Source organism: Oculina patagonica, chromosome 9 (assembly GCF_052425735.1).
Source record: "Oculina patagonica isolate OP01 chromosome 9, crgOcupat, whole genome shotgun sequence".
Lineage (NCBI taxonomy): Eukaryota > Metazoa > Cnidaria > Anthozoa > Scleractinia > Oculinidae > Oculina > Oculina patagonica.
In genome coordinates, this window is record NC_135766.1 from 6,838,825 (window position 1) to 6,852,276 (window position 13,452).

Consider the following 13,452-nt stretch of genomic DNA (forward strand, 5'->3'; position numbering starts at 1 on the left):
ACAGATGGTGGAACGGATAAGGATATTAGTGTTAGGATGGGCAAGGCCAGGTATGCATTTAGGGCCTTACAACCAGTTTGGCTTTCAAGGCAGCTCTCTCTAAACACCAAGCTCAGGATATTTTCCACCAATGTCAAGTACGTTCTTCTTTATGGTTGTAAGACCTGGCGTTCAACAAGGCCCTTCACAATAAACTGCAAGTTTTTGTCAACAAATGTCTCAGATACATCTTGGGAGTCCGGTGGCCGAACGTAATTAGCAATGAAGAGCTGCTAAGAAGAACCAACGTGGAATCCATTGTAACATCAGTTAAGCGAAGGAAATGGCGCTGGATTGGCCACACTCTCAGAAGAGAATGTAACAATGTGACAAGACAAGCCTTGCACTACCACCCACAGGGAAAGAGGAATGTTGGACGACCAAAGAACAATAGGAAGCGATCCATGCTGCAGGAGTTGGAAGGAGTGGGCTACTCCTGGGAAAGAGCCAAAGCACTAGCAAAGAACCGTGTACGCTGGAGGAAACTGGTGGACGCCCTATGCTCCCAAGGGGGTGAAAAGGAACAATGATGATGATGCAACGCTTTCGAGTGGTCATATGCGCCCGGAACAATATAAGTCCTCATACATAACGTATCACCCTTATTTTGTTAGCACCGCTGGCCAGTAATTCGCATTCACGTGGCACAAATGGCGGACGAACGACCGGACGAACGACTTTGACGATAAGTTTGTGTAAGTTTCCTTCGTTATAATTTTTGATTTTCTTCAAAATGAGGAGTTCAAGGATATTACAGCAAAGCGGCAGACAAATCTATCGAATATTGGCAGCTCAGAGGTATCGATACCATGATCTCTCAAGGGCGAGTGTCATTGGAACTGCTACTGAGAATTTCCCTGAATTTGAGGTAAGCAAGTTTTGGAGCAACTTCAGAATACCCGGCCACTTCATGTACATGTGTCGGGACCTTTTGTGGAACGAGGCATAACACAATAGATTCTATTCCTATTCAATGACATGTAAATAAGTGGCCGGGTATTCTGAAGTGTACCATCACTCAACGTTGCGGCTTTGATTTTTATTGATTTTCTATATTTTTTTTATAATTTATGCTCTTTATTTGACAAAAACATTTTTACAACGCAAACAAATACATTACAGCTTATAACATAAATTGAACTTAAAACAAATTTATTACTGATTGCTACACTAATTACACTATTAAGAAGAAAAACAAATTATAATCACAACGGAAATTAAAACTAGACAATTACAACAAGCATCAATTGATAGAAAGAAACAGAGAAAAACGGAGTATCTAAGCTTTACTAGTTATTGCCAACGAGACAGCCGAGCCAAGAGGCGAGGCTGTCGAGGCGGCAGAATCATAGAGCCGTGTGCGTATGAGTGTATAGGCAGAGAAAATCTTAAGTTCTGCGTAAGGGACTTTTTTTGACCATATTTGGGTTGTATTGTTCTTCCCAACTGGTTCCCAGTCTCTCACTCCTTGCTAGAGAGCAAATGTCCAAAATGGCGTCCATGTGGCTCGCTGTTAAAATTTTTAATGTGGTCATTCATCCCTTTACCGATCAATACACCTTTAGGGAATTATAAATCGAAAGAGAATACCCTACAGAATATTCGACCGCCGAAAAAATGAACATCAAGGTCTTCAAAGCGATGAAATGATCTTTCGACTTTGGAGTCCTTTGATTAACGATCGAAGAGAGACATGAAAATCAAAAGCGGACTGTTGACTTCAAATAGAGTTTTCTTGACTTATGAGAATGCTGAAGTCGGATAAATGCTACCTTTTAGTGTTGATTGTGTTTATAGTAATTGTTTGACCAATGATTTATTCCAAATCATGGCATGCATTTTTCGCTTCGCCTGGGAATAACATCAATACAAAGCGACGCTCACTAAAGCCTGGTTTTCACTATTGACGCAAGCACAAGCGCAATCACAAGCATAACAGCTCTTATTTCATCGTGAAAACGGCATCGACACAAGCACAAGGATCAAAATTTTTCCTTTTCTTGTGCTTGCGCTTGTGCTTGCGTTCGTGTGAAAACAAACATCGCATAAGCACAAGAAAATTGTTTACGTCTAGCCGTGTCTAGCCAATTAAAGTACTCGTTCCAGCATTTGAACAAAGTCGCAGAGGCCGCGGTTGATTTTGATAAACGTTTTTCAAGAATGTTCAGAGAAGTGTAGACAAAAAACAAAATGGCCCAAGCGCGGACTCGAGTAGCGAAAAAAACGGAGACGAATGCTTTCTTTAAAAATATTTATAATCCCAAATGTATCGTTTTTCTCCTTTATTAGTTGCTTTCACTTTCTTCGTCACACGAGTAGAGGAGAGAGAGTTTCTGAGAGTTTCTGCCACAATATTTGCAGGGAGAACGGAGTCGAGAACGGAGCCTTTTAACTTGTAAACATCATATTCTTATGCTAATGTGCTTGTGCTTATGTCCACGTTCGTTTTCACTTGGCACAAACTACTTATGCTTGCATTTGTGCTTGCGCTTGTGCTTGCGTCGCTAGTAAAAACCAGGCTTAAAATTACTGCATGTCATACACACAAGAAAGTCAAACGTTTTTTGCTTCTAACCTCAAAATTATGTAATGTTAACTTAAAATAAAAGTTTTGTCTCCAAATAATCCTTGACTGTTCAAGTTTTGTTTTCTGTTCAAATTTTTCAAGTTTTGCGTAACTGAACATGACACTTCGAATGCGAGACTGAAATCTGACCCGTGCATTACTGTCTCTGATTACTCAAAATTATTTTTAAAAAAGCATCTTTAGTTAGCAGTTTTGATTTTGGGACTTGATTTATAAGAAGTTCTTGAAATGCAACTATCACTTTTGTGGACGGAAACATTTTAACCATCGCTTGTTGTATTTAAAAAACAGTGATTAAACCTCATTTATTGCCTACATTTTGTGACATTTTAACGTTGAAAAGAAAGATTTGTCAAGAGTTATCAATCTGTCAAACTCGTAGCCTGTGTAGCAGACATCTGTGTACGTTTTTTAGTGTGTTTAAAAGAGTGCGCGATCGCAAGAATACGCGCACTGAAAACTACAGCGCCTGCTACGCAGGCTATCAAGCCTGTGTCATTTATGAACACCAGAGAAATAGCACTTTATTTGCATATTACCTAAAATACAATTTACCATATTTTGGTCATTTCAAATATAGTTCTAATATATAGATTTAGGCACGCCTAAAAGCGGAGCTCCCCATTTATTTAATTTTCACTGGAGCTTACAATGTTTTCATTCTAGTGAATAAGCGACCAAAGTACTAATGTTTATGGCGGTTTATAGGTGCAAGACAAATTTAAATAGCTCACGGTTAAACTGAATGTCAGCAGTACGACAAAAATAATAATCTTAAAGCGGGGCAAAATCATTACTCATGGCACGAAAAATTACTTTAGAGTACAGTAAATTATCTGCTTTCTAGCAATAGAAAATAGTTTCGCGATCCTGTTATAGTTTCGCAGCAGTTTAGTAGACTCCACAATATCTATTACATTAATATAGGATATATTCAACGTGAATTACGCAGTCTGTCGGATAAGCTCAATCGGTAAGGTGCCAGTCTGCGGATCGGGAGGTCGTGAGTTCAAATCCCAGAGGGTCAATTTTTTTTTTTTTTTTTTTTTACCCCGTAGCAATAAAATGGTTTGTTTATTATATCAACCCGATTAAGCTTTCGAATGCTCCTTCATGTACGATGCTGGCTTTACAGATAGACACGAAAGTCATCGATCGATTATGGCTCTCAATGTCCACTTTTTTGGCGGTCGATTACTTTCTACACGTAATTTTCAGCCACATTTTGTTTCATTGCTTCTTGTTTTTCTTTTCAAACCTCTTTAAATTTTAAAGGCCGCCTTTATACGGCCGCCTTTATACGGCCTTTTTGCTTCACTCTTTCTACCATCAAACTATGGCCGCCATGTTGCGCGACTCCGTATGTATGTATGTATGTACGCCGTACGTATGCGCCCGCGAACCATGCCGCTATCCATGTTGACGATGAAAACTCATTTCGATAGTATTCCTTCTTTCATGGGTATGGTGCTACGCTTAGGAGCTCCGCTATTAAAAACCATTCAATATCTGTTCTTATGAACAAACATGAGTACAACTAATATATTAATTAAAAAAGGTACAACTTTCTCCCACTTTGATAACTGTATTAATAAATTATCTCTTTTAGTGGCTATTATCTTTTCACTTTCTATAATGCGCTGCACACGCAGCTGAAACAATGAAATCATTGGTAAGAAAGGTTCTTTTGTCTACAATAAAATATAGTTTGTTTCCTTAAGATTAAAAGGTGATTAACTAGCTTGCAATCGTCCCTATTTCCTGTTATTCCAAGTATAATTCTTGGTCATTTGGTTGATTAAGAACGATGCCTTGGGAATTAACCCAAGCGGTGAAAGCTTCCCAAAATGATTTCACAAATTCGCAATCCACGAAGATGTGCTCAAGGGTTTGGGTTCCCTCTCCAAGCCACAAAAGTTTCAGAGAGGAGTGATGGATATTTTTATCTTAAAAAGAGCTGAATTTGAAAAGAATTCTATGAAGTATTTTGTAACGCTCTGGTTCTTGTATCAAGTGTTGAGTTGAACGGAATTTTATAGTTGTTTGCCCAGTCCAGATTGTTTTCAGAAAAGATAGCTGTAAACTTGGCCTTACTGGTTGGCTCTGTTGTTCTCTTGGTCACAAGTTTTTTGTATATTTGTTTACTAGTTAAAGCTTGAATTTGAACCACATTATTTTCATCAAGCTTGACATGTAGCTGATTGGAATGAAGATTCCTTGGCTGTGTGGGTTAAGAAGATTAACTGATATTGCGTGCCTTAATCATCCTTTGCCACTCGCAAGGGAAAAAGTGAATGATTCCCAACCGAAGAAAGTAATTAGCCGTTGTTAATGTTGTTTCTTTCTGCTTCAACTCATTAAAACCAAGGAAGTTTCCTGACTCAGTTAGCTTATTCGTAATTGTTACAATTCCCATCTTTATCAGCTTTGGGTAATAGACCGATTTGTTTTGGATGCAAATAAGTTTATTGTTCCATATTGGCTGTTCTAACGTACACTCGGTTTAAAGTTTCGTTATCCCATTACATCAAAGTAGTCCAGGACTTAAGGCATTCCTTGTAGAAACAGGGAATACTTTCAATATCAATCAATTGATTACTATTGATTTTAATTGATTACTAAATATTGATTCTATTGATTATTGATTCTCATTGATTGGAATCGTCGGGGCCACCTACAGAACCTGTAGAACTTCTGTTACCAGAATTGTTCTACGAAGGTAAAGCCTGGATACAAAAAAGTTGCAGGGACAGGATGGATAAAGAAGGAATAATTTTGTAGCAGGGGAAGGGAGAAAAAGAGAAAAAATATGTGCTTGGTGAAATCCTCTTTTATTTGCGCAGTTAGTAGTTGTTATCAAGGTATATACCGTAAATGCTCAAATTAGCACACACGCACTTATTTTATGTTCTTAGGCAAGAGGGGGGAGCTAATGAAAGGGGGCCCTTATTTCATATAATTATCAACTTTCAGTCTCAAAATGAACTTGTCTTTATTTCTAGTATGTAAACCCACAAGGTAACATAATATTTAAAGAAAAATGTAAAATGTAAAATAGAAAATTAAAAGTTAAAAATTGAAAGTTAAGAATTAAGCAGAGTCCCAGGTGATTCATTTCTAGTCACTCATTTGTGTTCAGAGTAATGTCATAAAACTTATGATCCCAGTCTAATGCTGTACATATTGTTAAATGGTACAAAACGTTTCAACCTATGGCTTAAAGTTGCCTCATGTCATTAACTGCTGTTTGCATTTAGAACTTTTGAGAATGGTACATTTCAGTTTATAAGTAAAGAAGTCATGCATGGATTTAGAAAAGGGACACTCCTTGCCACAAAGGTGATTAGTTTTGGAGTTCTTTGGCTACATACTCCATTCCAAACTACATATCATAGCAACAAAGGTATGACTGCAAACCTAATGTTCAGGTGCTTATTATTATATATGTTAACAGGAGAACAAATCAAAAATGGCTGCTGCTGTTCAAGACTTGCAAAACACTGTTGCCAGAATTAAACAAGGTAGGGTACAAGAAGGGGCTTAAAATGGTCAGTCTGAGACTGTTAGACGACGAGACCCTTGTTTAAAGATTTCCAAGCCTGAGACTCCTGTCAAAATATCCAGGCTTGAGACATGTAAGGCCTTGTAAACATAGCTAACCTTCCTAACCCAAAGCGCTTCGAGCACAATTTCTATACAGCCAAGAATAAATCGTTGAAAAAAAATTAGAAACACAAGAAACCAAACAAAACCATTATCATGCATTTTATCACTCATCTTATTCAACTTCCAACTCGCTTGACGTGTCTTTCATAATTTATAGATTGGCTCAATTTAATTATTATTTCAAAACAAAAAAAAACAATTTCATCAAAGATTCTATCATCAGCAAAAAAAGAAATAAAACTAATGCAATACACCATTTTCCAATATGGCGGGAAACACATTTTATTCTTTTGTTTTCATGGTAATTGGCCTTCGTGGCCTCGATCGCGTCTGCAGAAGTCAAAATAATTTTTGGATTAAAATGAGGCAATGAAGGCCAATTAACGTGAAGACAAAAGAACACAGGTTTTCTCAGCCATTTTGGAAAGAGGTGTATTTGCAGACAACACCACCGTGTTTGTAAACTCTCTGTGACCAATGTACTGAAACTGCTAAGTATGTAAATTTGAACATGCTTCTGGTCTGGAAATCCATACAGTCAAGCAAAACAGAGGGGCAATGTGGCTAGGTGCCTGGATAAACAAATTAAACAGGTACACCATATAACAAAGGAACTGATCAAAGCTCTTTTTACTACAATCTACTCCAATATTAGTTATGTAATGATATATTTTCAGATGACTGCCATATCCATAACAAAATCATTCAGATCTTCTAATTCCAATGTTAACTGAAACACACCCTGTACAGATTTACATTATAATAACGATCAAAAAAGCGATCTTTGGTTAAAAATTTAAAGATAAAAACAAGCTTTCAAATACCAGTCTGCAGTCTTTAACAAGGCATTTTTAACGAATTCATAACTTATCCTGGTTACTCGTCCATTTTTAAACAAAATACTGTAAGTCATTCACTGGCAGCCTGGGACTGGGGAGAAAGGAGGAGCTGATCAATTCACAATATAAATAAAAAGAAAGAAGCTATTTTTTGATGGTTTTTTCATAAATTATAAACTAAGGCATGTTATGCTCTAATAGGAATGGGCTGTTACTAAAGCCAGTGAAATATAGAACTCAGATGTAGCATTAGGTGATCATTATGAAGCTGCTCCGCACCTTTGGAACTCATTACCTTTAACAATAAGTAGTAGTGTTTATACAGATGTAGTTAACATTTTATATATTTTTTTAATAAGTAGTAATGAAAATATCTAATATTGATATTTGCACTATACAAGCTTATTATTTATTAATTTTTTATTTTTATTTTACCACTCAGAAATTAATGCACAAAAAGTGCTAATGACAATTAAGGTAAAGATAAATTAAGGAGGCAATGAGGAAGCCTTACAAGAGACCATAAAGCTTAAAACATTAATTCTAGGCTTTGCTTATTGTTCACAATGTGAGATTTAACCTGTCATATGTCATTTTCCAAGGTGGAGATGAAAAGGCAAGGAAGAGACACACTTCAAAAGGAAAAATGTTACCTAGGGACAGAATATCCTGTTTGCTAGATCCTGGGTATGTGTTATTTTCTCCTTTTAAAACCCTGTTCCTCATTAGTAGAAATGTATTAGAGGCTGCAAGATAATGAGTACACATGTTTGAAAAAGAGGATGATGTGCACTGCATGTAGGAGAGGAAATTAAATGAATGTGATAATGTAAAGGAACAAAGAATGTCCTCAAGCGTGGTGTAATCAATTACGGCAAGAGGCTTTTCTTGGAGTCGTGGCACTCCACTTTGGACAGCAATGCTATCAACGAACGCAAAGCTTTTCCCCGCGCTTATGTGCCGTTAATTCAAAATTAAAATGTCGCACTAACGCACAGATTGGTAGCGCGAGCACCAACAAACTTTCACTAACTCTGATGAAGGTGAACAGATGTCACTGAAAATTTAGAAAAGAAAAACAGATCGGCTTAAAATATCTTCTTCTTTAAATGTCTTCATAGTTACATGTATATTTCAACTTAACAAGACAAAAAGAAAGCCTGAAAAAAAATTCAGCCCAAATTCAGACTGAATTATTTTTCTCAGGCAACATGTCAGTGTGTTTCAACTGTTTTTTTACCACAAGTTGATTAATCATTCTAGTAGGAAAGAAATTTTAAACCTCTCCATGAAATTCGAACTTCAAATTTAGATTTTTCACTTGCATTCATTTGCATGCATGCATGTGACACATGTTTAGTCACTTATAAAAGTTTGTTTATTCTTGAGAATTAAAGCTTAGCGTTAACTAAAGATAGTTCACAAAACGCCCCTTTGTCTATCCATTATCCAAATGCTGTATAATTATAAGGTTAAAATTACACTCTACTTGGCTATAACTTTTGTGAAACACACAATCTCTAAATGGTTAAAATGTTTCAATCTGTTCACAGGCAGCCCAAGCTAACAATAAAAGCCACAGTACTCTAAGACTCAATTTGATGGGAATGAAACAATTTTGTTTTACGATGTATAAATTCGAATGTTTTATAAATAAAATTGACTTACACTGTTGCTGTGTTGAAGCGAAAAATTTTGTTGACCTGATGCCATTTTGTGTGTTGTTTGATGGGCCGTGCATAACAAGAAAAGCAAAAATTGCACTTTGTAAGAATTTTCTGTGCTTCACTAGCACACTCGGAACCAAAGCGACAACGATAGGAAAGAAAAATTACCAGAGATTATGGTGTGGGAAATTCTGTAGCGTTTTTTGACCAATTTTACGGAAGATATTTCGCTTCGAGTGAGATGATGTCGAAAAAAGTTTCCAGCCTTGGGAATATTTAACCCCTTGCCTACCAGAGCCAAATGCACAAAGCGACTGACGGCCATATTGAATTTTTAATGAGATTCTAAATTTGGCTAAGCAATGGTATCTTTTCAGATAAAATATCAAAGTACATATAGATTTAGCATTTAAAGGAATTATTCTCCCTTTTCTGCATTCTCTTACTGTATGTTTGACTCGTACAGCTCCCTGGCGAACTCCTTGACCATGTGCATTTGGAGGTTCAATTTCTTTGATCGATCGAGGCTTCTTCTTCTCCACCTTCTTCTTTTATGTGCAGACTCTTCAGAATCACTTGGCTTAAATTCGCTGTGACTTAAATCGCTTACAACAGAGTCGCGATCGGCAAAAGTTTCAGCAATAGCTTCAACCAGGCTCTCAGTGACGTCCTTTAGTTGAGGATGTATATATATACGTCCTGGGTCGTTGCGTGACAACAGAGGGGACGTATATATATGTCCTTGGTAGGCAAGGGGTTAATAAAGTACACATGCTCAAAATTTCGCAAAGTAATTACTTATCCATATCACTTCGAATTGGCTCGAGGAGCTGGCAAACAAGAAAGAACATGACACAGCAACAGTGTAAGTCATTTTTATTGTTAAATTTTCCAATTTACACATGGTAAAACAAAGTTGTTTAATTCCCATACAAATCCTTATAAATTGAGTCTTAGAGTGCTGTGGCTCTTATCGTTAGCTTGGGCTGCCTGTGAACTGCTTTGAATAAAATAATTATTTTAATGTAGATCCCCATTTATGGAATTATCTCAGTTGGCTGGTTACAAGTTGTATGGCAGTGAAGAAGTACCTGCTGGGGGCATTATAACTGGCATTGGTAGAGTGTCAGGGTAAGTTGCAAATTTAAGACATAAAATGGCACACATAGCCTTATGCATAACAGATCCTTGGGATAATTCAAAAGTTCTGTTAATGCAGCTGTAAATTTTTTCCACAAATTTTCTTGTTAACAAGTAATAGTTCTCACTAAGCTGCCCCCACCTTTTCATAATTTGTTATTATGGCAACAATCTATTAGTGGAGTCTTTTTTCCGCCTTTAACTATTGATGCCGATAGACTACACAATAAAGCTTCTATTTTATTGTGCCATGTACATGTATGTCACTACAGTAAATTGTTTGCTGCATTGTGTGACACAATTACTCCTAAAAAATTCACAAGTTCAAGTCGAATGCATGTATATTACCTAGCAAAAATAACATATAACACATTGTTCTTGGTGACAACACGCAAGCTTATTTCCCAGCTTTAAAATTCGAAATAAACTTACCAGTACAATAATTTTTAGGCCATAAAGCCTATTAACAATTCTATGGGTAACAAAATATGGCAAATTCAAAGATTCAAGAAAACAATTTTTGATTCTTATTCAACCACTCTTTGGATCAAATAAACTGACAGTTTGTTTGCAAAAAGAATAACCTTGTAATGCATGACAAAGTTCACACTTTTGTTTATTACTCGTCGTAAGATGTATACGATTTCTGTGCAGTTATTGATTAACACATCATGTGTAATGGATCTTATTTACTATTAAAATGTATGCATTGTACTGTACAATCACTTAGATTCTTGATCAGTCAATGTGCTAAATAAAAACTTAACATGGTATCAAAAGTATCGGAAAATGAAGAATAACCCAGCTGAGAGCATTGAAATGGCATTATCTCAAATACCTTTACCAGAAAAATTAGATTCAAAGAAACCCAAGGAGTGGGAATGATGGATCGAACACTTCGAGTGTTATCACATTGCTGCTGAAAAAGAACAAAAAGGTCCAGATAAACATGTTGGTCTGCACTGTCGGTGGAAATGCGAACAAAATCTTTTGAGGCTTACAACTTGCTGAACGTGATCAATTCTACGAGACAGTAAAAGAACATTTTGCTACACATTTTGTGGGCCGCACAAATGTTATCTTCGAAAGGTCTCGATTTAACAAGCATGTTCAAGGCGAACAAGAATCCGTTTAATCAATTTAATCGAAAGCCTGTATGAGCTTGCAGAGTCCGTTCACTGAATGCACACATTTTACCTACCTACACGGGGACTTCTAAGGTGCTTCCTGTCGGGGGAAAAAACAAGGTTTTGGGCCAAGTTAGTTATGTAAACAAGATGGGGCTGTTTACAATGAGTTACATGTAATGTACTGGTGGAAGCAATGAACAAGATGTTCCAGGAATGAAGGGAAATTCCACTGGCATGCTTTATATGTCAGAATTAGCCCAGTTTAATAAAGCAAAAGAATTTTGTTATGTCCACAGCACTACAAGCGGTAGAATACATGTTTAAATGTTTAATGCCATTTGAGGGATCGCTCGGTAAAACGTTTGATTGAAATGACTGGACTGGCCTGCTAGCTTAATCAATAGAAATTTGCCAAGTGTTTCAACAGATTTGTCCCAGACTGTAGTACATTAATAATTATTATTTACTAACACATAGTAAAGTTTGGCCAAAACATAATTTGAGTATTCACATTTTTTGTGTTGGTAATTTTATTCTCTGCAAAATGGTTTTCTCGCACTTGGCTTTCTGACAAAATGCACACCTCTTATGGGAGATTGAATGAGTGATGGTGCAGATGTCTGTTCATTTTATTGTTACTTATTTAACTTTTGCTCCTTTGTCAGAGTGGAGTGTATGATTGTTGCTAATGATGCTACTGTCAAAGGAGGAACATATTACCCAATTACAGTTAAAAAGCATGTCAGAGCTCAAGAAATTGCCCGGGAAAATAGGTTGCCTTGTATTTACCTGGGTGAGTGTAACCTGACAAAAACTTATTAATTTTTATAGATTGTAATAAATTAATACTGTTAATTGATTTTTGCAGTTACAAAGTCACTGGCCAAATGCTATTTTAAAATCATTTATTACTCATTAATTATGCATAGAAATGCTATTACATGTACTATTACATGTAATGCTACAAAATTACTTATAAATTATGTATGTGAGAGTGGCCAGTGTACATGCATGTACAGTACCTTTAAGTATTCTTACTAGTATGTAATTTTATTTATTTATTTATTTTTAGTTTTCTAACAATAGACAATTTATTTTCTACAAAAAATAAAATAAAACAAAATACAAAATACAAATTGACAACTTACAGATTTATAAAGTAGCTAGGTAAAGTAAACTATAAAGTAACTAAAAAGTAACTAGGTCTCCAATCTTCTGTTTGTCTATTCCGAGCTTGTTTTTCAAAAACTTAAGAAAGGCAGTGAAACAGAAAGGGTCCTCATTTTTTGCAGCAAAATATATGTACTGTCTGGCCACAAGCAAACAATAATTAATACCCAAAAAAGACTGCTTTTCAGGATGAAGAGCAAATAGAATATTGTGTTGTTGGAGGTTAATCAATTGTTGGAATAGGGGTACTTATTGACAAAAACATGTTAAATAGGGGAAGCTTATTAGAAAGAGGGTGCCTTTTGGTAAAGGGGCATTAAATTCATTATTACAGTATGCATGTCAAACAATGAAAATGTAACATTATTTACTAGCTTTTTATTTACTTTTTAATGTTTTAGAGACATTTGTAATTAACTTATCTTTGTAATAATGGGTTTTAATTTTTAGATTTAAACTATTTTGTTAAATAGAATAAAACCAAAACAAAAAGACAGCTGGGGAAAGAATTTATACATGTATACATGGTATAAAGTCATCTATCTTTTCTATCAATGGAAGCTGTTTACAATTATAGGCTTTTTAATGATTTTGGTTCTGTTTTCATGCACATGTACATTTATTATTTTATAATAATAATAATATATTTTATTTAGACACGATAAATTTACAGCATAGCTGATGTGGTCGTGTTTAAGTTACCTAAGAAATAATCATAACACAAATGGAAATGGATGAAATGCGTGGAAATGTTTATACCAGGGAGTGTTTGTTTCTTAGTGTCCTTGTAAACTGTTTTAGTGTTTGACCATAAAACACTCAATTCTCTCTGTTTTGATTTAGTTGACTCAGGTGGAGCTAATCTTCCTAGGCAGGCTGAAGTCTTTCCAGATAAACTCCACTTTGGAAGGATATTTTACAATCAAGCAACCATGTCTTCCACAGGAATCACTCAGGTAGAAATAAATTTGAAACTTTAAAGACATGCCAACTTAAAGGATTTGGCAATATATTTTGTGTATATTTTGTATGCTGCCATTCCCTACACCACCCCACTTGGAGTGGGACAACTCTGAATTCCTCATTACTGACTGTCACTGGAATTTTTGCTAGCTTTAGGGCCTTTGTCTCTACTCCTCCTCCTCCTCTTCAATAGTTGAGGACCACTATTTCCTGTAATGCCCCACAACCATTCATAAGATCTTCTTGATGAC

At 35.9% G+C, this 13,452-nt stretch overlaps 1 protein-coding gene across 1 annotated transcript in view; it reads left to right on the plus strand.

Annotated features, from left to right (window-relative positions):
* The first annotated feature begins 675 nt into the window (after positions 1-675).
* LOC144666765 (methylcrotonoyl-CoA carboxylase beta chain, mitochondrial-like) overlaps positions 676-13,452 on the plus strand; it is a 51,806-nt gene continuing 39,029 nt past the window's right edge. The window contains exons 1-6 of the mRNA XM_078528151.1: positions 676-907; positions 6,081-6,147; positions 7,734-7,818; positions 9,828-9,929; positions 11,734-11,861; positions 13,082-13,194. Of these exons, the coding sequence (XP_078384277.1) occupies positions 773-907; positions 6,081-6,147; positions 7,734-7,818; positions 9,828-9,929; positions 11,734-11,861; positions 13,082-13,194 (630 nt within the window). The 5' untranslated portion in view covers positions 676-772. The remainder of the gene's footprint in view (positions 908-6,080; positions 6,148-7,733; positions 7,819-9,827; positions 9,930-11,733; positions 11,862-13,081; positions 13,195-13,452) is intronic.